The sequence below is a fragment of the Macrotis lagotis genome, chromosome X (assembly GCF_037893015.1).
Source record: "Macrotis lagotis isolate mMagLag1 chromosome X, bilby.v1.9.chrom.fasta, whole genome shotgun sequence".
NCBI lineage: Eukaryota > Metazoa > Chordata > Mammalia > Peramelemorphia > Peramelidae > Macrotis > Macrotis lagotis.
The window spans coordinates 620,304,945-620,329,431 of record NC_133666.1 but is presented as its reverse complement, the minus strand read 5'-3'; the positions used below and the strand labels follow the sequence as shown (position 1 = coordinate 620,329,431).

The window sequence follows — 24,487 nt, the reverse complement described above, 5'->3', positions numbered from 1 at the left end:
GCATTGGGTCCAATTTGGGGCATCACATTTAAGAAAGGACATTGACTAGCTGAAGTATTCAGAGGAGAGAAACCAGCACTGGGAGAAACTCAACAGGCCTGATTGTGTTCAACTTGGAGAAGAGAATATTTAGAGGGAACATACTTATCTTCTCTAAATAGCTGAGAGACTATTTGATTAAATTTGTTCTCCTTGGTCTCAGAAAGCAGAGTAATAAGTGAAAATCACAAGAAAATACATTTCAATTGAATATAAGGAAGAAATCTTTACACTTAAGAGTTGTTCCAAAGGTGGAAGGTTCTATCTCATGATAAGCCAGGAGTTCCCCATCACTGGAGATGTTTAAAACAGAAGTTAACAGAGATTGATTGAAGATGTTATAGAGAAAATACATAATTCAAATATGGGTGTGGTTATTTACCCTTTAAAGTCCCTTTGCACATAGGGTGATCTTTCTTATTAGATTCTTGTCCAGGACAGTATCTTTGGTCTATCTTCCTCCTTTGGAATTTGTTGCCTTTAGAGTCAGGACATCAGCCTCTAGTGTTTAAAAAAAACAAACCCAAAACTAACTCTAGCCCCTGGTCTCACTTGTTTAGCCTTGTCTGTTTCTTGAACTCTTTACCCCTGCCCTGCCCCTAGCAGCTGCTCCCACTGGGGCAGGTGGACATGTGGGCAAATAGGCAGGCAGGTCTGATGTAAATGTTTAATGGGCAGGTAGTCCATGGGTAACCTGAGCCCCAGGTTTCTAGCTTGCAAAAAGCAACGAAAAGGAATGTTTGGAACTAACTCTGTCTTTTTGATAAGTGTTCTCTAATCTGCACCTAATAAGTTCAATGGGAACCAGACCCTTAGAAAGAATGATTCAGTACAGATTGTAGGGAGATGAGTTAAGGGGGTCATCGTCTAGGTAAGGTAGACATTGAGTGGGCTCAACTTGCAGGTCTGCCTAGCAGGTTTGAGTAGAAACTCATGTTACTAGGCCAAGACCTGGCCCACCAGACAGAAACTGAGCCAGGCCCTGGCCCTACAGCTACAGGGCCTCACCTTGCTTCCAGCAATTCCTACTTCAGAAAGAAAGAAAACCCTCATGGGTGTAATAATAATGCCTTAAGGTTTGTAAAGCATTTTGCAAATATTGTCTCAGTTGATTTTCACAACAGTCCCTAAGATAGATACTATTATTATTCCCATTTTACAAGTGAGGAAAATAAGGCAACCGGGTTAAATGATAGGCCCAAAGATCACATAGCTTGTTAATCTTTCAGATTCCAAGACCAATTCTCTATCCTTTCTGCTACCTAACTGTTCTCTCTGGGGCCTTATGTTGTTGTGGGGTCCAAAGCCAACCTGAACTGACCCCTTGCTCCACCCTGAAGTCCATAATGAGAATGAAATGGTGGAACTTATGGAGCTAGATCACCAGATATTGTGCAAGGTCAACCAACTCCCCTAGAGGGGATCTAGTGATGGGGCTGAGGACCAATCAGAGAATGCTGTCCTCTTAAAATCAGTACCTCTCTGGAGAAGACTCCAGTCAGATCTGAGAGGACCCCTACAAAGTGGAACTTGGGGACAAGTGTGACCAGGATGTGATAGGAATAAGTTGATTGCTTACCACCTCCCCTGCCTGTAGGCATCAGGACATTGGGATTTCCTCATAGTCTTTTGTTTGAATTTAAGTGTGAGGTTGAAAGGCTACTGGATGGTGGGGTAGTCAGGAGAAGGTCTGATTTGGAATCCATGATGTTGACTAGGATCAGCCACACCTGAAAACAGGATAAGTACAGTGATTTCCTGAGAAGCTTTTGTAAAAGAGATAGTGTTCTTCTTTCCTGGCTCCTCAGGAAGGAGAACTCAGGATTAGAGAGACAGATAGGAGAGCTCTCCCCCTCTCCTGCAGTGGTGCCAACCTTCTGGCCATCAACACAGATGGAAACATGCCGTATGACCTGTGTGAGGATGAGATGACTTTGGACTCCATTGAGACAGCTATGGCTGAGCAAGGTGAGGTGGAAACATTTATCTAGGGGAGTCAAGACCAATAATAAACAAAAGTCCCCTCACTTTAGGAATTACTGAAGGCCTGTCATGAACATAGGAATAATGAGGGGTGGTAGAACTACTGGGGGATTGTAGATTCTGGAGCAACCTTGAGCTCATACTCCCTAGGCATCACTCAGGAAAGTATCGAGGAGGCACGGGGAGTGCCAGAGCTACACATGGTGGAAGATATTCGGAGCCTGCTCCAGGCTGGAGCTGACCTCAATGCTCCCCAGGATCATGGGGCCACACTGGTAAGGGCCAAGGAAGTGAAGTGGGAAGGAGCCACATGCTGTGCATCTCTGGCCTGTTGGAGGACCACTTGAAAGTGGACTTAGGGTATTCAATCAGTCTGAGCCCCTGAGTACTGGGAGGGGAAGAGAACTCTCCATCTCCCAACCTCCTGCTTTCTAGGCTTCCTTTATTCTTTTAGGGCAATGATAGGGGAGGGGGGAGGGTCTGGGGGGGGGGGAGAAACGAATACAATGGAAAGGGGAAGTTTGTCCATCCCTGGCCTGATGGGACTTCCTCAGTCCAGGCTCCCACCCCTAGCTGCATATTGCCTCTGCCAATGGCTATCTGGAGGCAGCTGAGCTGTTACTGGAGCATAAGGCCAACCTGAGCGCCAAGGACCAAGACGGTTGGGAGCCGCTACATGCCGCAGCCTGCTGGGGCCAGGTGAGTAGAAGGAGAGGCTGGGCCAGGAGGCTGGGGAGCTAGGTTCCACTCACTTAGCCATGTACATATTTGCTGAAACCTCCCCCCTCCCGGCTGCTTGGCTTGTACCCACAGGTGCATCTGGTGGAGCTGCTGGTGGCCCATGGAGCTGATCTGAATGGAAAATCTCTGCTGGATGAGACACCCCTGGGTGAGTGAACGAGTGAGCAAGCCAGTGAGTGGAAGCTCCTCCTGGTGTCCCCACTGTCAAGGGAAGGGTGCGAGACTCCCAGATCAGGGACTTCCTTTTCCTGTTCCCCTAGATGTGTGTGGGGATGAAGAGATGCGGGCCAAGCTGCTGGAGCTGAAGCACAAACATGAAGCTATCATGCGCTCCCATGACCGCCACCGGGGCTCAGGCTCCCTGCTACAAAGAAGGACCTCCAGTGCAGGCAGCCGAGGGTGAGGCATTCTTCACCTTGGAGCTGGAGCCACTTGCCTATCCCAAGGCCCGCCACTGGGGGGAGCCCCCGTCTTGGATACTCAGTCATTTCCTCTCCCCTGAACTTTCCCTACCATTCCCTCTGATACCTAGTCTCCCCCCACCCTCATCCTTCTCCTGCGGACCCTCACCTTCAGTATCCCAGCACCCAGCATTCTTCCTCTCCTACTAGTTCTCTTAGTCTTCCTGTTTTCTTTCCCCCTTCTTCCCACATTCTTATGAGGCACCATCCCCTTATATCAAGAATTCTGCCTTGTTTTTGCCTTCAGGATTTAGCTGGTCCAGATTTCCTGAACAGACATGAGAGCTAGTCCAGGTGGCTACCATTCAGCCCTGCCCCTTCTTTTCCATTTCTTCATCCTCTAGAGGCAACCCTAGGGTAGCCCAATGGCTAGGATGCTAGGCCTAAAGTTGGGAAGACTTGAGTTCAAATCTAGCCTCAGACACCTACTAGCTTTGTGATCCTGGACAAGTCACTTCGCCTTGGTTACCTCAGTTTCATCAACTCTAAATATGTATCAAATTGCACTTATTTTCCAGGATTGTTAAAGAGAATTAAATGAGATATTTGTAAAGAACTTGGCAGAATACCTGGCCCATAGTAGAGCCTTCATTGTTTCTTTCTCTCTTCCCCAACCTACCACCCAGGCCCTGCTTCTCCCCCTTTTCATCCCCTTCCTCATCCTCTTTAGTTTTTAATCTTTGCTCTGAAGAGGCTCATCTTCCTATCCACCTAGATTTGAAACTCTGCTCCCAATGCCCACAGCCTTTGCCCCTCAGAGAATGGATTCCCATCCCCAGCTTTTCCTAGAACCCCTTGTACTGATACTGGGGACGTGTGGGCTGACGTCAGAGGCATTCCAGGGGTCGTGTACTCTTGTTCCCATCTTTGCCCCTGTGGCCCCTCCCCCAGCCCAGCTGGAGGTTCCAGGGCAGAGTCCAGAGGGAGGAGGTCCTAGGTAGGTGTTCCTTGAGGTGAGGGTAGGGGTGGAGTCTCTCTTGTTCTGGGCCCTGGGCCAGTACCTGACTCTGGTCTAGCTCAGGAAACTGAGAAAGCCAACTGGGTGATGGTGGGATATCAGGGCTACTAAGGGAGCTCAAGGAAGGTCTTTGTGTTCCGCACTTCAGAAAGGTTGTACGAAGAGTGAGTGTGACAGAGCGCACCCACCTGTACCGTAAGGAACATGCACGGGAGGCCATTGTGTGGCAGCAACAGCCATCCACTGCCATTGAACCCCCCGAAGAAGATGAGGATAAGCAGACAGATGCTGAGCTTCAGCCCCAGGCTGTGGTGAGGGGCCAGACTCAGGCCCTAAAGCCCTCTTTCCTTCCCTGCCCCCTCTTCATTCATCTCCATTTGTCATCACCCATCCTTCAGTTACATTACCCAAGCCCATATTTTTATGTCCTTTACCCATCTTCAGCCCTAGACCCTGTTTTCTGTTTGACCCTCCTAATCCCTACCTGGACTCCTTTCTTACCTGCAGGAGATAGATCCTGAGACACTGAGACATAGAAATGGCAATGCAGGGGCAGCCCCAGGACCCCCAAACAGGCACCTGTATTCCAAGAGGCTGGACCGAAGTGTCTCCTACCAGCTGACCACACAGGAGTCACCTGGGCCTGGACCCCTCACTCGGGACAAGGCACACCATACACTGGCTGACCTCAAGCGGCAGCGGGCTGCTGCCAAGCTGCAGCGTCCTGTGGCTGAGGACCTTGGGGGATTAGGGGCTGAGGGACTACCTTGTGCTGAAGCCCAGAACTCTGGACTTCCTCAAACACCAGTCTATTATACCTCAGCAAGTGGGGACCCTCCCCTGTTGAAGCTGACTGCCCCTGCTGAGGAGGCCCCAGCTGAGAAGAGGCCCTGCTGTGGGATCATGTGAGGTGGACAGAAGTTATGGGTTTTAGAGGCCAGCTGGCCTGCTTCCCCTCCCTGCTCCAGCTCCCAGGGAAAGGGAACTTTCCCACTTCTCCAATGGGGGTCTGAGACAGTCATCTTAGGCACAGGGGAATGTAGGGCCCCCTGCCTAGGTACTGTTGGGCAGTGACCTGCCTCACTTCAGCCCAGCCCTCTCTTTCCTCCTATTTGACAGTGGTACAGCTTCTGGCAATGAGTGAGACTGGTCAAGGAGTGAGGCTGGGGGCCCCGACCTGCAGTAGCCTTATGTCTCCTGGGCCTAAAGGCCACTTCACCTCCCCAACTTTGGGTCCTGGAGTAAGGATGTGGTGAGGCCCAGCTCATCTCATTCCTGCTCTGGGGGAATCAAAGGGAGTCATCTTCCCTGAGGTCCACCCTTGCCTTATCCTTGCCTACCCACTTCCTGGTAGCTCCAGAACAGAGTATCCAGAGTGTGGGGAGTGGCATTGGGGCCTCACTAGGCTCCTGTCTCAGGTTCAGACCCTTTTGGGGACAGATGCCCTGGGTTTGGGGCCAGGGAAGGGAGGGGGGAGTCCATATTTTTATTCTGTGAAACTTGATAAAGGAATTTTCTGCCATTGTGTTGCTGTTTTTTTGTGTGTCCATGATAGATAAAGGTCTCTGCTTGTCACACCCCTATTCTCTGTGGGCCTCCAGAAGGATTTCATGGGCCTAGTGGGCTGTGTTAGTGTTCCCCCCTACCATATCAAACGGGGCACATTTAACACACTGGAAGAACACTAGTTCAACTCCGACCACTTCTTCATGCATTGTGACTTTGAGCAAGTAGTTTTCTCTTCAAAGTGAGGGTGTTGAAATAGGTAATCTCTAAGATATCTTCTGTCTCTAACCTATGATTCTTTGTCTATGTGCAAATGTTTGGTATGCATGTTTGTGTGGACAGGTGAGACATGAAAAACTCAAGATAGTTTCTGGGTAATTAACAATCTATTTTTTAATTAAGCTCGCTGATAATAAGTTGCTTGTCGAAGGTTCCTCTCAGAACCAAAGACCCCTAATGGAGATACTTTTAGAAAGGGGGTTGCCCCTGACAGGTGAAAATCAACCCTGATTGGTGAACAATTAATAAGGGGGTGGGCTAAAAGCCTTCTGCTCTACCTTTTGGGATGGCTTGATCAGGAGACTCTGCCAACTCCAGCAATCCCAGCCTCTCTGGTTTTCTTCATGAACTGCCTTACCCTAAACTCCAATAGGTTGCTAAATGCTTTAGCTGAAGTTCACCTAGATTAGATTCTATTTACATTCTAAACAGAAGTAGGATTTTCTAATTGGGTGGGTTCCTGCCAATCTTATGTCAGTCTTGTCCCAAAGAAACTGGCTGACTGACCTACAGGGACTGGTCCTTGAATGAAGAAATAACTTACTAATTGGTTATTAATATAATAGAAAACAAGTCATTTCTTTCACAGGGATGTGAGGGGGGTGCCAACCCAGTCCCTCCTTGAAATTAAGGCTCTGTTGGGCTGTGGTTCCTCTTGTCTTCCCTCCTCTGGACCCCTGCCTTGGATCTTTTAAACCCTCCCCCACTTTGAAGTGAGTTTGCATTGATTAAGGACATGGTAGAGCTGGAGCCAGAAGCAGTCCAGCAAAATTGAAGGGAAAAGTGGGGAGAAGGCATTTCTGGAACTGGAGGTTAGATGCACCAGGGGCAAGGCTACCTGGCCAGGGCCTCAGTGGAAAGAAGGAAATAACCTAGGCCTCTGGCCTCCTTCCACGGGGGTGGATCTCACCTAGACCCTGGCCTCTTGCCTAGGACAAGGGCTTCATGGGGTGGGGAGAAGGGGGAGTGAAGAGCAGGCTGCCAGCTTCCTCTTGAGCTGCCATTGGAGAAGAGGTTGGCATAACCCAGGCCCTTCCCTCCCTCCTCCCCCTTCAACAAGCTGGCTAGGGCCCAATATATATCCAAGTGAAGGCATCTTGGGGGCCCGGATAAAGACCCAGCATTACCAAGGCAGGGCCACAGCCTCATCGAGGAAAACACCCTTGGCCTGTCTTCACCTCTGCCCCAGGGCCTTAAGCAGTTCCTATCACCTATTTCAGACCAAGGCCCTGTGGGTCCAGGAGATCTTCAGGTAGATCACCTTGGCCTGCTGTTGTTTCCTTACCTAATGGACCTGCCAGGCATGGACCAGGTTCCTTCCTCCTGTCTCCATTTACCTGTGACCTGTCTTTCTACCTTTCCTCTTTTCCTGATTTCCCCTTCTTCAGGGAGTAGGGGGACGCACATTCAAAGGGAGCCTGGGATTGGACTTGGGTGGTGGGGAGGGAGGGCCAGATGGGCGGGCTGGGGTTAAATTTAGTGTGGGATGGTGCAGCTGCTGCTGAAAAGGTCGTTAGGGGGAGGGGAGCTATCTAGCCCCGCCTGGGGTCCAAGCATATTAGCCTTGTACACTGAGAGAGGGAAGGGCTGAGTAGAGAAGCCTGCTGCCCGCTTGATTCCAAGAGGTGAGACCTCTGGGAGGAAAGATGTGCTTTCACTCAACCTTCAAGCAAGGGCAGGTTCAAAGCCAGCTCTGGTGCCCCGGGCTCTCTCTCCTCCTTGGCACAGAGTAGTGGGACTTGGGGGACAGGCAAAGGTAACTAGGTAGGGCCGAGTGGTGGTCAGCCTTAGGGCTGACATTAAGCCGAGAACAGGTGGGCTTGGCCTTACGCGATTATCTGGAAGCGAGGCAAAGCTTAGAACTGCTGGGCAGGGTTACTTCCAGGTGGCCCCTAAAGGTAAGGAAGGGAGGGGCGGGGCTAGGTGAGGATAAGGGACTCCTCCAACTCCTCCTCCTGCCCACTGGTGCGGCCCTCTGACAGTCTCCTTTCCTGCCAGGGGTAGGGAACTCGAGAGAGGATCTGAGAAACCAGGACACCGTCCACAAGGTGAGTGTGGGGCAGGGGGAGAGGGTTGGGCCCCAGTCTCAGGTGGGCTGGAAGTTCAGGAAAATGTGAATCCACACGTCTTAACCTTTAGCTGCAGGTTGTCCTCTCCCGGTGGGGTCACCTCACCAAGCCTGAGGCTAGGGGATGACAGTGACATCCTTCGCCCCTCTGATTCATCCCGCTAGAAAGTGGTTTTTCCGCCCGTTACCCTCCCCACTCCCCTAGATCCCTCAGTGCCTAGGAAGCCTGGAGGAGTTGTAGTTTGGCAGATAAGAGAGGAGGAGGTGGGGCTCTGAGAACCTATCAATAGCGCCTGTCCAACTTCTCCCACCAATCAAAGACCTAGAAGATTGGGAAACTGAGGAGATGGCCAGGGAGCAACATACCTATGGTGTCTGCCCTCTCTGACTTTCCTGCCCCAGCTCCAACCCAGTCCCCATCCTCCTTAATCCAGGCTTAAAAATAAAACTTAGACTAAGGGTCCAATTCCGCAGAATCTCAGTAATCTCTCTTATTTCAGGTTCTTTCCCCTGGTTCTGTCTGCTCTCTTCTCTTTCCCTGTCTATTCTCCTGAGCCCACGATTCTGTTCCCATCTCTGCTTCTGTCTCTTTCCTTGAACGTGTTGTGGCTCCTTTGCTATTATGCCTCCTGCCTCTGAGTGTACCCCTGTATCCATCACCCTAGTTCCTTTAGCTATCTCTGGACCCAAAGTTGTGATTGCTTCAAACCACGTTTTTGGGGGGTAGGAAGCAAAAAAAGGGGATAGTCCTATGAGTATTCAGTCAGATTGGTAGAGGCCAATCAGTTCCCTGGAACATAAGCAGTGGTTGTTGTGGAGAGGAAAGAAATCTCTCTCCTCACCCTCCATAGTCTCCCAGGTTGGCACCCAAAGGGCAAAGTCCCCATTCCACTCATAGTCTTCCTGGCTCCTTTCTTGCTCAGTGTTTTTCATCCTAACCCTTGCTACTAACACTATCTCTGGGAATCGGCTCCTACTCATTCCCACCCCACCCCCCCAGGGAGTGGGAACCAAAATGATGTACAAAGAGACCTCCAGATCCATGACCTGGGCAGGCAACTATTTCTAGAGCTGCTGCTTCCTCAGATTCCCATCTCTGCTGGGCAGATACCCTTTCTGATCATTTCCCCATGCTTCCTGACAAGCAAAGGGAGTGGGAAAAGGAAGGGGGCAGCGGGTTCCCCCCTCCCACCCCTACCACATATCATGTCAGCTGAGTGGGTATAGAATGATGGCAGCAGCTATCAGTCTACCCTCAGCCAGGATTCCTGGGCCCTGCCCAGTTGCCAGGGAAACACAGGCCCGATCAGACAGAAAGATGAAGGGGCTAAGCTTCACCCAAACCCTGATGGGGTAAGAACCCAAATTTTCAGGAACGTGGTGGAACTAGCACACGTCCTCACATATGTACTCTCTCCTGACACCCTTCCTAGTCCCCAAGCCTAAGCTGTCTGTTCTCTCCCTGAGGGTGTGTGTTCTTTTCCTCCCTTAACTCTGCCACTCTTCCAAGGTTCCTCATCTCCTTCACCTTTCTCTTTCCCCTCTTTGATCTCTATCTCTATCCTATGACTGTCTGGGTCTTTCTCTCTGCCCTTCTCGCCTTAGCTATGTGACTGCCTCCTTGCTCCTGGCAGTGACAGGGAGTCTCCCTTAAGCCCCGCCTCTACCTTCCCTCCCTCCCTTTACCCCTTCCAAGGGCAGAGCTGTGCCAGGGCTGCCGGGGCGGGCCAGGGGGCCTGGGGCCCTGACTCACTTCTCACTCACTCCGTTCTCTCTGGGACGATTCGGGACCTCAAGGCTCTGAGCGGGAGAGGGGACTGGGCACCCCCCCCCAGCACAGGTTTCCCACCCTGCCATCCTCCCCCAATTCCTTTGCCTGATCCTCTGGGACCGCTTCCTTCCTCTACCACCTTTCCATTCCTTCCCCAGATGTTTCTCCTCTCTTTTCCTTTCCACCCCTTCACCGTACTCCTGCCCTTTCTTCAACCCTTCCCCTAACCTTTCTTTCTGACATGTCCTGCTCTTCCCTCATCCCTGATCTATTTTTACTCACTTCACCTCACCTTACCTTCCTCTCTAACCCCCTCTTTCTTGTCTACTCTCCCTCTCCCCATTTTTCTGACTTCCTCTTTCTCCTGTAAATTCTTGCCTTTCCTTGCTTCCCCAGTACCCTTATGTGGTGTCCTTTTCTTGTACCCCTGCCTCCTCTTCCCCTCCCTCCTGCTCTCCCACCCTTCAGTCCTCTTCCTCTGTCCCCCCCTCCTCCTTTGGACCCTCCTGGAGCCCAGCCAGCTGTCTTACACTGTCCTGAACGTGGGCTGTTTGGGATGCGAGCATGGGGTGGGGGGCTCTGAGTAGGCTTCATACATCCCCCCCATGTAGGATCATGGCAAACAAGAGCCTCAAGCAACAGGTAGTGAATGGGATTCGGGACAAGGTGCTGACCATGGACACCATGAACCCGTCGGTGAAAAACGTGGAGTATGCGGTGAGAGGGCCCATCTTGTTGCGGGCTCTGGAGCTGGAGAAAGAGCTGCAGCAGGTACTGCCCTGTGTTCCTTCCCCTTCACCTCCTTCTCAAACACTTACTCACTCTAACCTGTAATCTCTCCTGGGGTAAGCACTAACTCCCAATGACCTTAGCCCCTTCTTTCCTTCCATATAACTCCTGCCAGCCCCTGGAATGGGTCGGGGAAGCTCTGGGCTTAGCTCTGCCCAACCTCTTCTCAATTCAACTTCTCTCAGCCCTGGTCATACCTACTTCTTGAGGTTCTCTGTCCCAGGGACACAGTGCCCCCCGTCCTAAGGATGTTACTCTACTTGTCCCACAACTACATACTAACCATTAAAAAAAAAAAAGACACCTGCCCTGGGTCAGGGACTCCATGTTCCCATACTTTAGATTTTTCATTCTGTAATAGAGATTGCCCAAGGAACATAAGGTCCTTGGGTAATGGGTCGGAGCACACACCTAATATAGGGAGAAAATAGGAGGTTTAGCCAGCATACCCTACAAGCCCAGAGTTCCTTCTCCAGGCAGCTCCTAACTGTGGGCAGGAAGAGAATGGGCACCTCTCTCAGACCTTCCTGCCCATTGCCTTCTCACCCCCACCTCCCTTAGTAAGGTTGTGGGGCTATAGGGAAGGGGCTTAATGAGGAAGGAACCCCAACCCCCACTTCCCTTAAAAGCTGTGGGGCTATAGGGAAGAGATTGAATGAGTAAGGAATTCACCCTGTGTTCTCCCATCCCTTGCCAGGGGCCCTATAGCTTGTCTAGGCAGAATGGGACAGGCCCTGGGAGAGGCTGGTCCCCTCTTCCCTCAGGGTTATTTGGTTCTGGGAGCCCAGAACCAAACTGGGAAGGGAGAAGGCTGAGGGGTAGAGGAAGAACTCTTATCCTCTCTCCAGGGTGTGAAGAAACCCTTCACAGAGATTATCAAGGCCAATATTGGAGACGCCCAAGCTATGGGACAGAAACCAATCACTTTTATCCGCCAGGTGAGAGGCCTTGGTCACCCACCCCATCCCCCACCCCTTCTAGTTCCATACCTGACCCTGCTGTCCTTGGGGGGACCCCATGGTCCCTCACTTTATATCTTTTCCTTCTCTCACACAACTCTCAGGTCTTAGCCCTCTGCCAGTATCCAGATCTCTTAAGCAGTCCCTCCTTCCCAGACGATGCTAAGAAACGGGCTTCAAGACTTTTGAAGGCCTGTGCGGGCCACAGTACAGGTGAGTGCTTTCCCTGCCCATTCCCACCCTGCCCCACCTTGCCCCCCCCCATCAAGCGACTTATTACTAGATTTGTAGCAGAGGAATCTGGTCTCAAATATTAGCTCTGCTGATTCCCACGTGACCCTGGACAAATCGTTTTACCTCTGTGGGCCTCAGTTTCCTCTCATTTGTAAAATGAGAGGTTGGGCTGAATGACTTCTGAGACCCTTACAGTTTGAATCTAAAGTACTATGCTTCTGAAGCAGGGGGCATAGTCCTGCCCTCGGACCCAATGATTTAAAGGGGAGTGTAGCTTTGTCTACAGTCCGCTTGCCTTTTTTGACCCATCTCATCCCACCCTGTCTTAGGGTCTTACAGTGCCAGCTCTGGCATCCAGATGATCCGAGAAGATGTGGCAAGGTACATTGAGCAGCGTGACGGGGGCATTGCTTCTGACCCCAACAACATCTTCCTGTCCACAGGGGCCAGCAGTGCCATCATGGTATACCTCCTCTTTCTTTGTCTCTTCCCTTCCTCCCCAATCTGATTTTCATAGGCCCCTCCCTCTTCAGTCCTTCCCCTAGCAGCCATCGGTACAGAGGCCCTCATTGTACCCGAGCCTGGCACAGCCTATTCCCAGTTGGCAAGGAGAGGGGGAGGGGGAGGGATGGGTACAGATTGCTAATGAGGGTCAGGGAAGGTCGGGGGGAAAAGGTAAAGGAGCTTTTCTCAAGCCTTTATCTCTCTTCTCCAGGCAGTGCTGCATCTATTGGTGTCGGGTAAAGGGCAGACTCGGACAGGCGTCATGATTCCTATTCCCCAGTACCCACTGTATTCAGCTACTCTGGCTGAATTTGACGCCATTCAGATCAACTACTATTTGGATGAGGAGCATGAGTGGGCACTAGACGTGGCTGAGTTGCGACAGGCATTAAATCAAGCCAAAGCTCATTGCCAGCCTCGGGTCCTGTGTGTTATCAATCCTGGCAATCCCACAGGTAGATTTACCTGATGTTCATCTTATCTACCCCCCCTACCCAGCTGGCCCCATCATTTACCCCATCCTCAGACCCAGGTATCCTTGGGTATTACCCTCCCGAAGTCTTGGGATTGAGAATCTGCTCATGCATCTCATCCCCTGCCCCACCTTTGCCTTAGCACCAGGAAAAATTGCCAATCTATCTGCATCACCCACTGGTCCCCCTTGACCTCCTATGATCTCCTCCTATCTCCTTTTGTACCCCTTAACCTAAAACCCAGGGCAGGTCCAGAGCCGTGAGAACATCGAAGCTGTCATCCGATTTGCCTATGAGGAGCATCTCTTCCTGCTGGCCGATGAGGTGTCTAGTCATGGGCCTTGCCAGGGGAGGTTAGGGCTGGGTGAGGGGAGGCCTCAGGGGTGTCTTTTGACTGTGAATATGACCTCCCTTCTACCTGGACCCTCAGGTTTACCAGGACAATGTATATGCTGAGGGATCCCAGTTTCACTCATTCAAGAAGGTGCTGATGGAGATGGGCCCACCCTATGCCCAGGAGCTAGAGCTTGCTTCCTTTCACTCCTGCTCTAAAGGCTACATGGGCGAGTAAGACACAGGTCCTCTCCCCCTTATTGGTTAGGGAGACACAGGGATCCTCCATATTCCCTCTAAGCCAGGGAGATATGGGAATCCCCCCACCCCAATTAATAACAAACCATCATCCCCAGATAATAAGCCCAAATCATCCTTCAGCACTACTCAGAACATGCCCAAGGCCCCTAAGGCCACCTGGGACCCCTTTCCCAATTCTTTAGTCCTTCTGATCCTCTGACACTTTTCTTCCTAGGTGTGGGTTCCGGGGGGGCTACACAGAAGTAGTGAATATGGACCCTGAGGTTAAGCAGCAGATGTTAAAGTTGTTGTCAGTTCGGCTGTGCCCACCAATACCAGGGCAAATTCTTATGGACATAGTGACGAATCCCCCCCAACCTGGGGAGTCTTCTTATCAGCAGTTCCAACAGGTGAGTGGGACTAGAGCCAAGGTGGATAGGAGAATGGGATGAAGCACCCTCCAGGCTGCTAAACCTTCTTCCCAGTAACAATTCCAGGGAAAAGTGGTATCAGGGATCCCAGCCAGGGCCCTAGATTTAGAGCTGGAAGAGATCTCAGACATCATCTGGTCCACCCCTTCATTCTGGATGTGAGGAAACTCAAAGCCTGGAAAAAGGTGCGGACTTGCCTAAAGTCACACATCTAGAGAATAGGAGAGCTGACACTTGATCCAAATCTTATTCCAGATCTGATCCGTCAAAGACAGGGATACTCAAGGGGTGCCAGGGCAGATCAGACCTGATTTAGATCCAACATGAGCCTTGCCCTTATGTAGCTCACAGTTCAATGGGGGAATAAGGGACAAGATAACACAAATGCAATAAGACAAGAGCAAATAAGGTTCTTTTTGAGGAGGAAGGTTGTAACCAACCCAGAGCATCTGGTTGGAGGTGGTGCCCTAGGAGCTGAACTTTAAAGAATGAGTAGGAATACATACACCCACAGCATGGCTACCAGGAGCATAGGGAGCCCCCTAGTCCACAATGAATCATCAGAGAAGGAATTTAACTGGAAGCACTCTGGAAATTTTGAGGAATGAATTCAACAAAGAGTGCAAAAGAGGGCATCCCTGGGACAAGGAAGAATATGGACATAGGCATGGATTCCAGAGAGCACAATTCATCCTCAAGGTGCAGAGAATAATCCAATATGTGGCTATAACATACAACAAATGTTGGGAAAGTTAGGGTGTCAGGTTATAGTCTTGAATTCTAGACAAAAGGAAAAGGTAGAGGGGAGAAGAGCCATTAGGGAAGGTGGTGGCAGTGAGGGCACATACTTTCCATGATGGTAGTGGGAGTAGTGAGGAAGAGAAAGATGAGAGTGAGATCAAGGACATGAGACCAACAGGATCTGGTAAGCAGCTAGGAGAGGCAAGGGAGAAGGGGGAGTGCCAGATAAGTTCACAAACACAGGACCCTGGTGCCCTGGAGAGATGGCAAGGTCAGTAAGAAGAGGGGCCTTGGATAGGGGAAACACTGATTGTTAGCCATGTTAGATTGGAGGTGCTAGTAATAACCCCAAGAGGAGGTGTCTTCTGGGTACCTGGGAGTCATCTACAAAGATGGGCTGCCAACCAAAGAACAGATATTACACACCTGCTCTTCAGGTACAAGAAGTGAAATAATCTCTATTGGCAAGGAGTTTCCATTTGAGTGGGAGAGGCATAAGGCTGAATAGGCTTGTCAAGACATAAAGTGGCAGGGGCAGAAGGAGGCTGAGGAACCAGAGGAGACAGAGAGGGAGAAGAACCTGCTGCTTTTGCCCCAGGAGGAGGAGGAAGAATGTAGTCTGTCAGCCACTGTGCCTAACACTGCCTTAAAGAGGATGAGGATGGAGAAGTGACTATTGGGTCTGGCAATTAGACCATTGGCAACTTCTGAGAATTTCAGTGGAGTGTTGTAGGGATCTAAAAATATTCCCTGAGATTATCCCACTGAAGTTGTAGGGTGGGGGGTGGCCATCATTTTGGCCAAGCCCTGATTTTTCCCATCACCCCAGGAGAAGATGACTGTGCTGACAGACCTGGCGAAGAAGGCCCTGCTCACAGAGGAGATTTTAAATAAGCAACCTGGCATCCACTGTAACCCAGTGCAAGGGGCTATGTACTCTTTCCCCCGCATCAAGCTACCCCCCAAAGCACTGCAGCGGGCAAAGGTGCGAGGCAAGACCTCACTTGGGCAGGGAGTGGCTATGAGGGTTGGTTTGAATGTAAGAGACTTGATCCCTGATGCCTCAGTGGGTGCCTGTGTCTCCTCTCTTTGTTTTGCTTAGGAATTGGGCCAGTCTCCTGACATGTTCTTCTGCATTCAACTCCTGGAGGAAACTGGTATCTGTGTGGTACCTGGCAGTGGCTTTGGCCAGAAGGATGGCACTTACCACTTCAGGTACAGAGTGGGAGGTTTCCACTGAGAGCTTCAGACCACTGGCTGAAGGGCCCCCTTCCAGAACATTGAGAGGTGATGCTAATCACTGACCTTTCCTCCCCAGGATGACCATTCTTCCCCCTCTGGAGAAGCTGAAGATCCTTCTAGAGAAACTGAGCCAATTTTATGCCAAGTTTTCTCAGGAATATTCCTAATGGACCGAAACTGAAGGGAAAGGAGGGAGGAGGGCTTCTTCTGCTCCTCCATTATATATCCCTTCTCTGGAAATAGGTGTTGGACCCTGTCTATGTTCCCCCCTTTTTCCTGTGACTTCCTCTCTCTTCCCTGGGGTTTTTAGGAAGAGGGTGAGATAGGGTGGTGGACAGTACCCCAAGGGTATCAGCACAGACTTGGAGAGGAGTGTGGTCCTCAGCATCTCTGAGTATCGCAAGTGAAAGCCATAGAGACCCCTGGTGGGTACCAAGATGAAGGGATTGAGCCCCTGGATCCCTCTTAAAGAACATCCTAATAAAGATATTGAAGGTATTCCTACTTTTTAGGAAGAACGACCATGTATATGTCTGGACTGGGGGCATGTGACTAATGTGGCAAAATCATAACAGAGTCAATCCTGGAGCCCGATGATCCCTACATATCCCATCTTTCAGCCTGAGGGTCATCCACCACCACCCCCTTCCCATCAGCTCCATAAGAGGCTGGCTGTTTCTTAGGTTTCCACCAATTCTTTCTAGCTCAGTACTTTCCTCCTGGCTTCTATCAGGTTGATTGGTGCAGCTACAGAGACCCTTTCCCCCTCTTGCTTTCCTATAACATATATCTAAAGTTTCACTGAATAGACACAGGGACAGCTTCCCACTATCCTTCAGGGCAAGAAACAAGTCAATTCAAAAATCTAACTCAACATGCATTTATAAATAGTTTTTTATGGGAGGGGAGTCTGGTGACAAAGATCATATGAGATACCCCTCCACACCACAGACACAGAGTCCACAGTCTAGTGGAAAAGTGAAATATCTACTAAGAAACAAAGGCATAACAAGACAATCTCAAGAACTAGCTGGAAAAAAATATCAGAAGTGACTTCCTGAGGACAAGAGATAGTATGAGGTGAGAAGGGAGAGTGGCCAAGCTGGGCTGCTCCAATCTTAACTCTAACACTGAGACTCTTTCTTCCTTGGATCTTGGTTTGTTCATGGTAAAGTGAGGGAATGGTACTAGATCATCGAATCAGCCTTCCCTGGATATTCTCCTCTTGGGGTACTTTTGCCCTTTGGTTTCAGAGCTTTCACCTTAAACTACTTTTGGAGTCTTTATCACTGAACCATACCTTGAGACCTATGAGTTTCTTCCACACTCCCTCACCCACCTACTCACAGCCTGTTTGGTGCTTTGGTTCTGATCAGTTGTAGCAAAACTGAATTTCCTCTCCTGCAGGCTCTGGAATCTAGCTCCTCCTTCCCTTGAGTGGGTTTAGCACATTACTCACCCCAAAGCACAAGGTATGACTTCAACAATTTGTTCACAAGGATTGAGAATCAAACATAATTCACTAGAGAACAATCATTGGGTTCCTGATCAAAAAGAAAATGCCTTCATCTCAGCCTTGTGGTCTTTTAAATAATTTCTAGGTTCTAATGGACTCATCTTGATACCTTCCCTACTTGAAGGGTTCATTTCTTCATGGCTGTGTGTTGTCTTCTACCATCTCTAGCCATAAAAACACCCCCTGCCAATTTGAGATTTGTCCATCTACATTGACTCAGGTGAGCTTATTAATCTAGGCTATAGTCCCCAGCTCTACAGTCAATACAGAAACCTCCCCTTTGGGTTTTGTTCTCTACCAGTTGTAGGAAGGACTTTTAACCAGATTCCTCTTTCCATACTCTTTTACCTGTAGCTTAGACAAGAATGAGAAAATGTAAAAAGTATAGAAAGAGTTCTCATCACCTTAAAAATAGGAATGATCTTAACTGGAAGCTCCTTGGATTTACATCTCACCTTATAGTTCTTTTTTTGCCCCCTTATTTCAGTATTTTTAATTAAAAAGTCAAACATGTGGAACAGTAAGTAAATTACCTCTAAATACTCACCAGAGATCATTTTTCTGATGTCTTCTGAGAAGTAATCATATGAGGTAGTCAGTAATGTTCTAAGGAAAAAACCAGTCACAGACCTTGTCCTGGATACACCTATTCATGTTACCTTTTAATTTTCCCCAAAAGCAAGGGAATTCATATTTCTCTTCTGATTAAACACATGATTAAAAAAGCATCTCCTTACAACCACAGTGTGTGTACTTCATACAAAAAGTTAAAAAATGGGAGTTGGGGGCCAGCTAGGTGGCACAGTGGATAGTGTACTGGCCCCGGAGTCAGGAGTTCAAATCCGGCCTCAGACACTTAATAATTACCTAGCTGTGTGGCCTTGGGCAAGCCACTTAACCCCATTGCCTTGCCAAAAAAAAAACCAAACCTATAAAAAAATGGGAGTTGGTGGTATATTATAGAATTTCTAATTTGGAAGGGACTTCAGTGACTTTATAATTCAACCCAAAGTTCAAAACAAAAAAACAAAAAGCATCTGTAACATGCCAGACAAGTGACTGTCCAACATACTAGAAACAATTTCCAAAGGGGGGAGGAGAGAACTAACTCTAAAATGGCAGTCCATTTCCAAATCTCTTCCTACCCCTATGGGCTTTTAAGGAAGTACAGAACCAACTGTTTATCACTTTACAATAATAGATTTGGCTGAAACATTAAACATTAGTCCATGTTTAAGCAAGAATCCTCTAATATTTGCATATTCTCTTAGAGACTTCTAATTAAGAAACTCATTACCTTCTGAGGGATCCCATTTCACTTTGTGGTTGTCATTTTTCAGTTATGATCAACTTTTCATGATCCCATTTGTGTTTTCCTTGGCAAAGATACTGGAGTGGTTTTCCATTTCCTTTTCTAGCTCATTTTGCAGATGAGGAAACTGAAGCAGAAGATTAAGTGATTTGCCCAGGGTCTTATAGCTAATATGTCTGAGGTCAGATTTGAACTAAGACTGAATCTTCCTGATTCTGTCTACTTTGGGACAGCACTTATGGTTAGCAAATTTGACTTAAAAACCACACCAAAATTCATCTCCAGTTTCTACCTCTTGTTCTGCCTAGTTTTGACCTCTGATGACAAACAGAACAAGTTCTCATCCTGCTTCTATGGGACAGAATTTAAAATACCTGAAGGCAGTAATCACATTTGCCCTTAGTCTCCTCTTCTCCAGACTAAACATCCCCAATTGCTGCATCTGGTACTTAGAGGGCATGTTCTCCTAGCATCATTCCAGTGCCGTGGTGTGGATTGATTGCCTCCCCCTCTGCAGTCCCAAGCTACCCTTGATCCGACCTAAACCTTTCTGAGTAGAACTATCCCTTCCTACTGCCTCTAGTCTCTCTTGCTGCCCCTCTATCTCGTCTTGTATCCTGGAAGAGGAAAATCCCAGAAAGGTCTGGTCTGACCTCAAGTCTGGTTTCAGGTGTAATAAAGTTGAGTTATCTCCTTTGCTACTGACAACTCACTTAATACATATTTAGGACTTAATATGCAGCAGCTGGACTTGACATTCTCGTGGTGGCTTTTGACCTGGTCACATTAGCAGGATGCCTTTTGGATTGAAGCTCGAGCACCATCTGCCCTGGACCACTTTCCTGGTGGGTCCAAGCATAGGGGATTCCCATTATCTGGCTTCCACAGTTCCCTTTCCCTTTATCTGCCCACTGTCAGTCCTGATGGTGCCTTTCCTTCCTCCTTCCCACAGAAATTAATAACCCTATGTTCTTAGCTGTGGAGCGTCAGTGCCAGGTCCCTTGGGTGAGGTCCACATTAAATCCCATCCCATTTTTTAGCCAGCAAGCTTTGAAACATATTTTCTGGCTTAGTAAGGAAGGAGTTGAAGTCATCAGTGGATAGGTATCTAGTAAGAGAAGGGTTGCTCAGGATGCCTGCTTGTGAGAGGTTATTTAAGCAAAAGGAGCTAACCCATACCATAATTTTGCCCTTCATTTTTTTTCTTTTTTTTGGTTGCCCTTTCATTTTCAAAGAAAACCCATGATATCAAGGAGGCGATGCCAGGACAAACACAAGAATTGGATTTGTGTGTGTGTGGGGGGGTGTTGTGCTAAGTCACCAGTCTCATAGTCACCTGGGTCTAGTGGACAAATGTGAATCAGGAGGCTGGATTCGAACTCCCATCCTCCTGCCTCCAAGGCCAGTGCTCTATCCACTGCATCATCTAGCTGCCCTAGCTAACCCATATGAAGCTGAAGTCTCAGACAGGGTATGTGTGCAAGGAAAAAGAGAATAAAACGTGTGTAGGAAGGAGAGGAGAGGGAAATCGATGCTGGGCTTAGTCATAGTGGATGAGACTAGATGAGGGGCCACCAGGTTGGTTTTCCCAATCCTGACCATCTAATCTCATTGCAATGTGATCATTCACTTTTTGCACTCTTTTTATTCTATTCTCCCTTCCTCTTCAGGGTACCTGGTTGGAAGGGAGCCACTTAGCACTTGGTCCCTTTTGCTATGTCCTTTAGAACCTACTCTTTATGATGATATAGATAATGCATATATAAAATATATAGGCACATATACATATGTGATTACATATAATATGTATACACATATGTGTGTATGTATATATATATATATATATATATATATATATATATATATATATATAAATAAGTGACTACATCCTCAAGCTTTTCAACTTAAACACTGCTGCCTCCATTGAATAGAAATCTGGTTCCTTGTGGAAACACCGTATTCCTTACAATTTTTGCCACTGGTCCTTTACTTCTCCAATTACTTCTAATCTAAAATTCCACAAAGGAAGATTAATGCCCTCCAGGGTCCCCACCAAAGCTCATTTTGTGAGGCAAATTTAATTGTCTGACTTTGGGATAATAAGAGAGAAGGCAGTCTAATGGGTGGTGGCGGTCCCAACTAAAGGGAAGTTACCTGGGGAGAGGGTTTGATCCATCCTTCAGGGAGTCTGGCATTAGTGGGATGAATTGGGACCTTCTACTGTGTGAATCAGTAATTATGAAGTCACTGTGCTAAACACAGTGGGGAGACAAGAAAAGTCAAAAGACAGTCCCTACCCTCAAGGAGCTCACAATCAAATGGAGATAACATGAAAACAACTGTACCAACAAGTTAGTTGCATGCATACAAGGCATTAGAATGAAGAGCAGTTGATAAAGGCTTCCTGTGGAAAGTGGGACATGACCCTTGCTTCCAAGACCAATGGAGGAATAAAGAGTACCTCTGACTTTTCTCCTAGATGTTGTACCCTGGGGCAAAGCCCCATTTGTCCTGAAGTTTTAACACCTACAGCTCTACTTCTCTACTGCTGTTTCCAATTCATTCCTCTACTATCAACCCCCAGCGACCTTTCATCTCTCAAAGTTCATTCAGTCTATTTTTACCTCGTTTTGCCCATCCTTATTACTCTCATCTACAGACCAAGATATCCAAGTCATCCAGGCAACTTTTTCAGTGATAAATAGAAAGATGACCTATTATCATTTACTTAGTGGAAATATGGAGAAGACAGGGAGATAAAGGATTCAAAGCTGAGTGATAATGTGCTGTAAAAGTGTTGAATTCTTGAATCCTTTAAGCCCATCGGTGTTTCTGCCTAGGTCAGAATCACAGCTCATTTTCTATTATGTTTTGAAGTTTACAATATACAATATACAATATACAATTCTTCAGGATAGTCATATAAAGTAGGCCTGTGAAAGAATGATCAGCTCCTATTTTGCAGTAGAGAAAGTTGGTGTTTAGAGCAGTGAAATGACTTGTGCAAGATCATAAGCTAGTAAATATTAGAGCGCAGATCTAAATCCAGTTCACCCAATTCCAAGTCCTCCACTATACCCTAGATATGATTAGAGAAAGTGATAAAAATCATGATTTGTGCTATTGGACCTCAACCAGTAGCAGACCTTTCAATTTTCACATTTTACATAGCCTTTCCCATTCCAATCTTCTACCCTGCTTCTATCCCCTTACCTCTTCACAGACTCTTGATCCCTTTACTGAGACAGTTGAGTTCACTGATCAGGAGTCCCTTCATCTCCCTACTTAATAATAGCAAGCTTTTATGTAGCATTTTAAGATTTGCAAAGAACTTTACAAATATGATTTCATTTTTGATCCTCACAACACCCCCTCGAGGTATATGTTACTATTTTCTTTTTGCAAGTAAGGCAGACTAGGGGCAGCTAGATGGCACAGTGGATGAAGCACCAGCCCTGGAGTCAGGAGGACAGGATTTCAAATCTAACCTCAGATACTTAATGATTACCTAGCTATATTACCTTAGGCAAGTCACTTAACTCCATTGCCTTAAATAAGTAACAAATTCTAAAAAGTGAAGGACAAGTTAGATAGACAGAAGTTAAGTGATTTGCCCAGGGTTACACAGCTACTAAGAGCTACTAAGGCTGGATTTGAACTCCAGGTCTTCACATCTTGTAAACTCTTTACACATTCACCAGTCTTCTCACCTGCTTTAGTCACAAAGGATAAAGTAATCCTTTACCTTGCCAAAGTCAAAATTCCATCTATTCCTATAATTCCATATGGCCTCCTGTCTCCCAAATCCTTGCCTTATCCACCTCTTATAACCACTGCTTCCTTTCCCACTGCTTACTAAGTTATACACAGCGATTAGGGCTCTCCTCTCCTTGAAATACCTTCATTTGATCTTGCCAGTCCCTCAAAGCTTCATCTCCCAATCACTGACTGGGCCTCATGCCTAGAATTCTCTCCTCATCTTTATTACTTAGCTTCCCTTTCTTCCTCCATATCCCAACTGAAATCCCACCTTCTACAAGCAATTGTTCCTTCCTTCCATCCTATCATGGTCTTTATTAGAGCCCTTTGTAACCTGACCTCCCTAATCATTATATAGAAACTACATTATAGAGAAAACCAATGAGCTTGAGATACTTTTTCATTTAAAATAATTTAAAAAATGATTGAATGATCTCTCTCTCTCATCATATTCAATTTAGATCAATCATGGAAACAATGTAAAGACTAACAGGCTGCCTTCTGTGGGGGGTGGGGGGAGGGAAGGAAGATTAGGGGAAAAATTGTAAAGTTCAAAATAAATAATTAAAAAAATGATCTACTTAAAAAACAACTACAAAAGCCAATGTAAAGACTCTTCCCCTGTTTTCCATGATCCAATATCAGGTCAGAATCGCATGAGATCTCGAGAAGCAAAACGGCATATTTACTATAGCTAGGGCTTAGCCAGACCTGTGAAAATGAATACATGAGAAATATGGACCTGTTTTAGAGCTGATTCCTCACTCCCTCTCACCCACCATGTCCAATCTGTTGCCAAGGTCAGTTGATTTCACCTTTGCAGCATCTCTTGAATAGGTCCCCTTCTCTGCTCTGACCTTGGCACCCCTCTGGTACAGGCCCTCATCACTCTACATCTGGACTCCTGCTATGACCTGTGGACGGGTCTGCCTGCCTCAAGTTTCTCCTCTATTCAATCCATCCTTCATTCAACTTGCTAATTAATCTTGCTAATATCTCATGCTCTACTATGTTCAATATAGTCCTCTGGAAACTGGCCTCCTATTATCTCCAATTTATCCAGTATCTAGCTTGTTTGTATAGAATCGTTTTCATGTTGTCTCCCCCTTTAGACAGTAAGCTCCTGGAGAGCAGGGACTATCTTTTGCCTTTCTTTGTGTATCTAGTGCTTAGTAGGAACTTTGTAAGTATTTGTTAACTGACTTAATTAGAACAAGGAAGAGAATGTTTTGTGTTAGACAAAAGAGCAATTGTATTATAGTTGTCTGAAGAGCCCTTATAATATGTACTTCTATAACCTTTGTGGGTTGAGGGAGGAACCCTACCCAGACTAACCAGTCTAAATTTTCCTAGGGAAGCTGTGTCGACAAAAAGTAAACATGCCTACCTATCCGTATATCATGTCTTTTCTATTAGAAAGCTTACTTTCTTGAAGACAGAAACTGTTTCATTTTTGTCTTTGTATCATCAGTTCCTAGCATATAGTACTTACACTTAATAAATCCTTATAGCTTGTTGACTGACATATTGTTTTTACTTTGACAATAATTTGCTCATTGCTTTAACAGATTTAGCATTTTCTTTTCTTTTTAAACATTTCTATATTTTATTTTCCCTCAATTGCTTGTAAAAACAATTTTTTTTTGTTTGGTTTTTTGCAAGGCAAACGGGGTTAAGTGGCTTGCCTAAGGCCGCACAACTAGGTAATTAGTAAGTGTCTGAGACCGGATTTGAACCCAGGGACTCCTGCCTCCAGGGCTGGTGCTTTATCCACTGCACCACCTAGCCGCCCCCCCAAAACAATTTTTAACCTTCATTTTTTACAATTTTAAGTTCCAAATTCTCTCCCTTCTTAATCTCTCCTTTCTCCTCCTTGAGAAGGCAAGCATGGATTAATATGTACAGTCATGCAGAACATTTCCATAGTAGCCATGTTTCAAAAGAAAATATAGACCAAAAAAAAACCCAAGAAAAATTAAGAAGTAAAAAAAGTATGCTTCAATCTATTCAGATTCCAGGAATTCTTTCTCTGGATGTAGACAACATTTACTATAATGAATCCTTTAAAATTGACATCATTTTAAAAAAATGTGAGAAGTAGATCCTCACAACAACCCCTTGAGGTAAATGTTATTATTGTTTCCTTTT

At 47.2% G+C, this 24,487-nt stretch overlaps 2 protein-coding genes across 14 annotated transcripts in view; both read left to right on the top strand.

Moving 5' to 3' along the window:
• Positions 1-6,955, top strand: part of PPP1R16A (protein phosphatase 1 regulatory subunit 16A) — a 108,221-nt gene extending 101,266 nt beyond the window's left edge. For all 11 annotated transcript variants that reach the window (XM_074203013.1, XM_074203022.1, XM_074203021.1 and 8 more), the window contains 7 exons: positions 1,904-2,007; positions 2,173-2,297; positions 2,596-2,721; positions 2,836-2,911; positions 3,024-3,162; positions 4,331-4,493; positions 4,690-6,955. In XM_074203013.1, the coding sequence (XP_074059114.1) occupies positions 1,904-2,007; positions 2,173-2,297; positions 2,596-2,721; positions 2,836-2,911; positions 3,024-3,162; positions 4,331-4,493; positions 4,690-5,091 (1,135 nt within the window). In that variant the 3' untranslated portion in view covers positions 5,092-6,955. The remainder of the gene's footprint in view (positions 1-1,903; positions 2,008-2,172; positions 2,298-2,595; positions 2,722-2,835; positions 2,912-3,023; positions 3,163-4,330; positions 4,494-4,689) is intronic.
• A 224-nt stretch (positions 6,956-7,179) lies between these two features.
• GPT (glutamic--pyruvic transaminase) lies at positions 7,180-19,867 on the top strand. Of its 3 annotated transcripts, none has more exons than XM_074203023.1 (13): positions 7,180-7,219; positions 7,966-8,015; positions 10,418-10,577; positions 11,444-11,533; positions 11,659-11,767; positions 12,118-12,251; positions 12,504-12,747; positions 13,010-13,089; positions 13,196-13,332; positions 13,574-13,748; positions 15,340-15,495; positions 15,613-15,725; positions 15,829-19,865. In XM_074203023.1, exons 3-13 carry the CDS (start codon positions 10,422-10,424, stop codon positions 15,917-15,919), a joined length of 1,485 nt encoding a protein of 494 aa, XP_074059124.1. In that variant the 5' UTR covers positions 7,180-7,219; positions 7,966-8,015; positions 10,418-10,421; the 3' UTR covers positions 15,920-19,865. The 3 variants fall into 3 exon arrangements, with proteins under 3 accessions (XP_074059124.1, XP_074059126.1, XP_074059127.1); XM_074203025.1 differs by lacking the exon at positions 7,180-7,219 and adding an exon at positions 7,503-7,592; XM_074203026.1 differs by lacking the exons at positions 7,180-7,219; positions 7,966-8,015 and adding an exon at positions 9,747-9,875 and having other exon boundaries at positions 15,829-19,867.
• Positions 19,868-24,487: the final 4,620 nt, after the last annotated feature.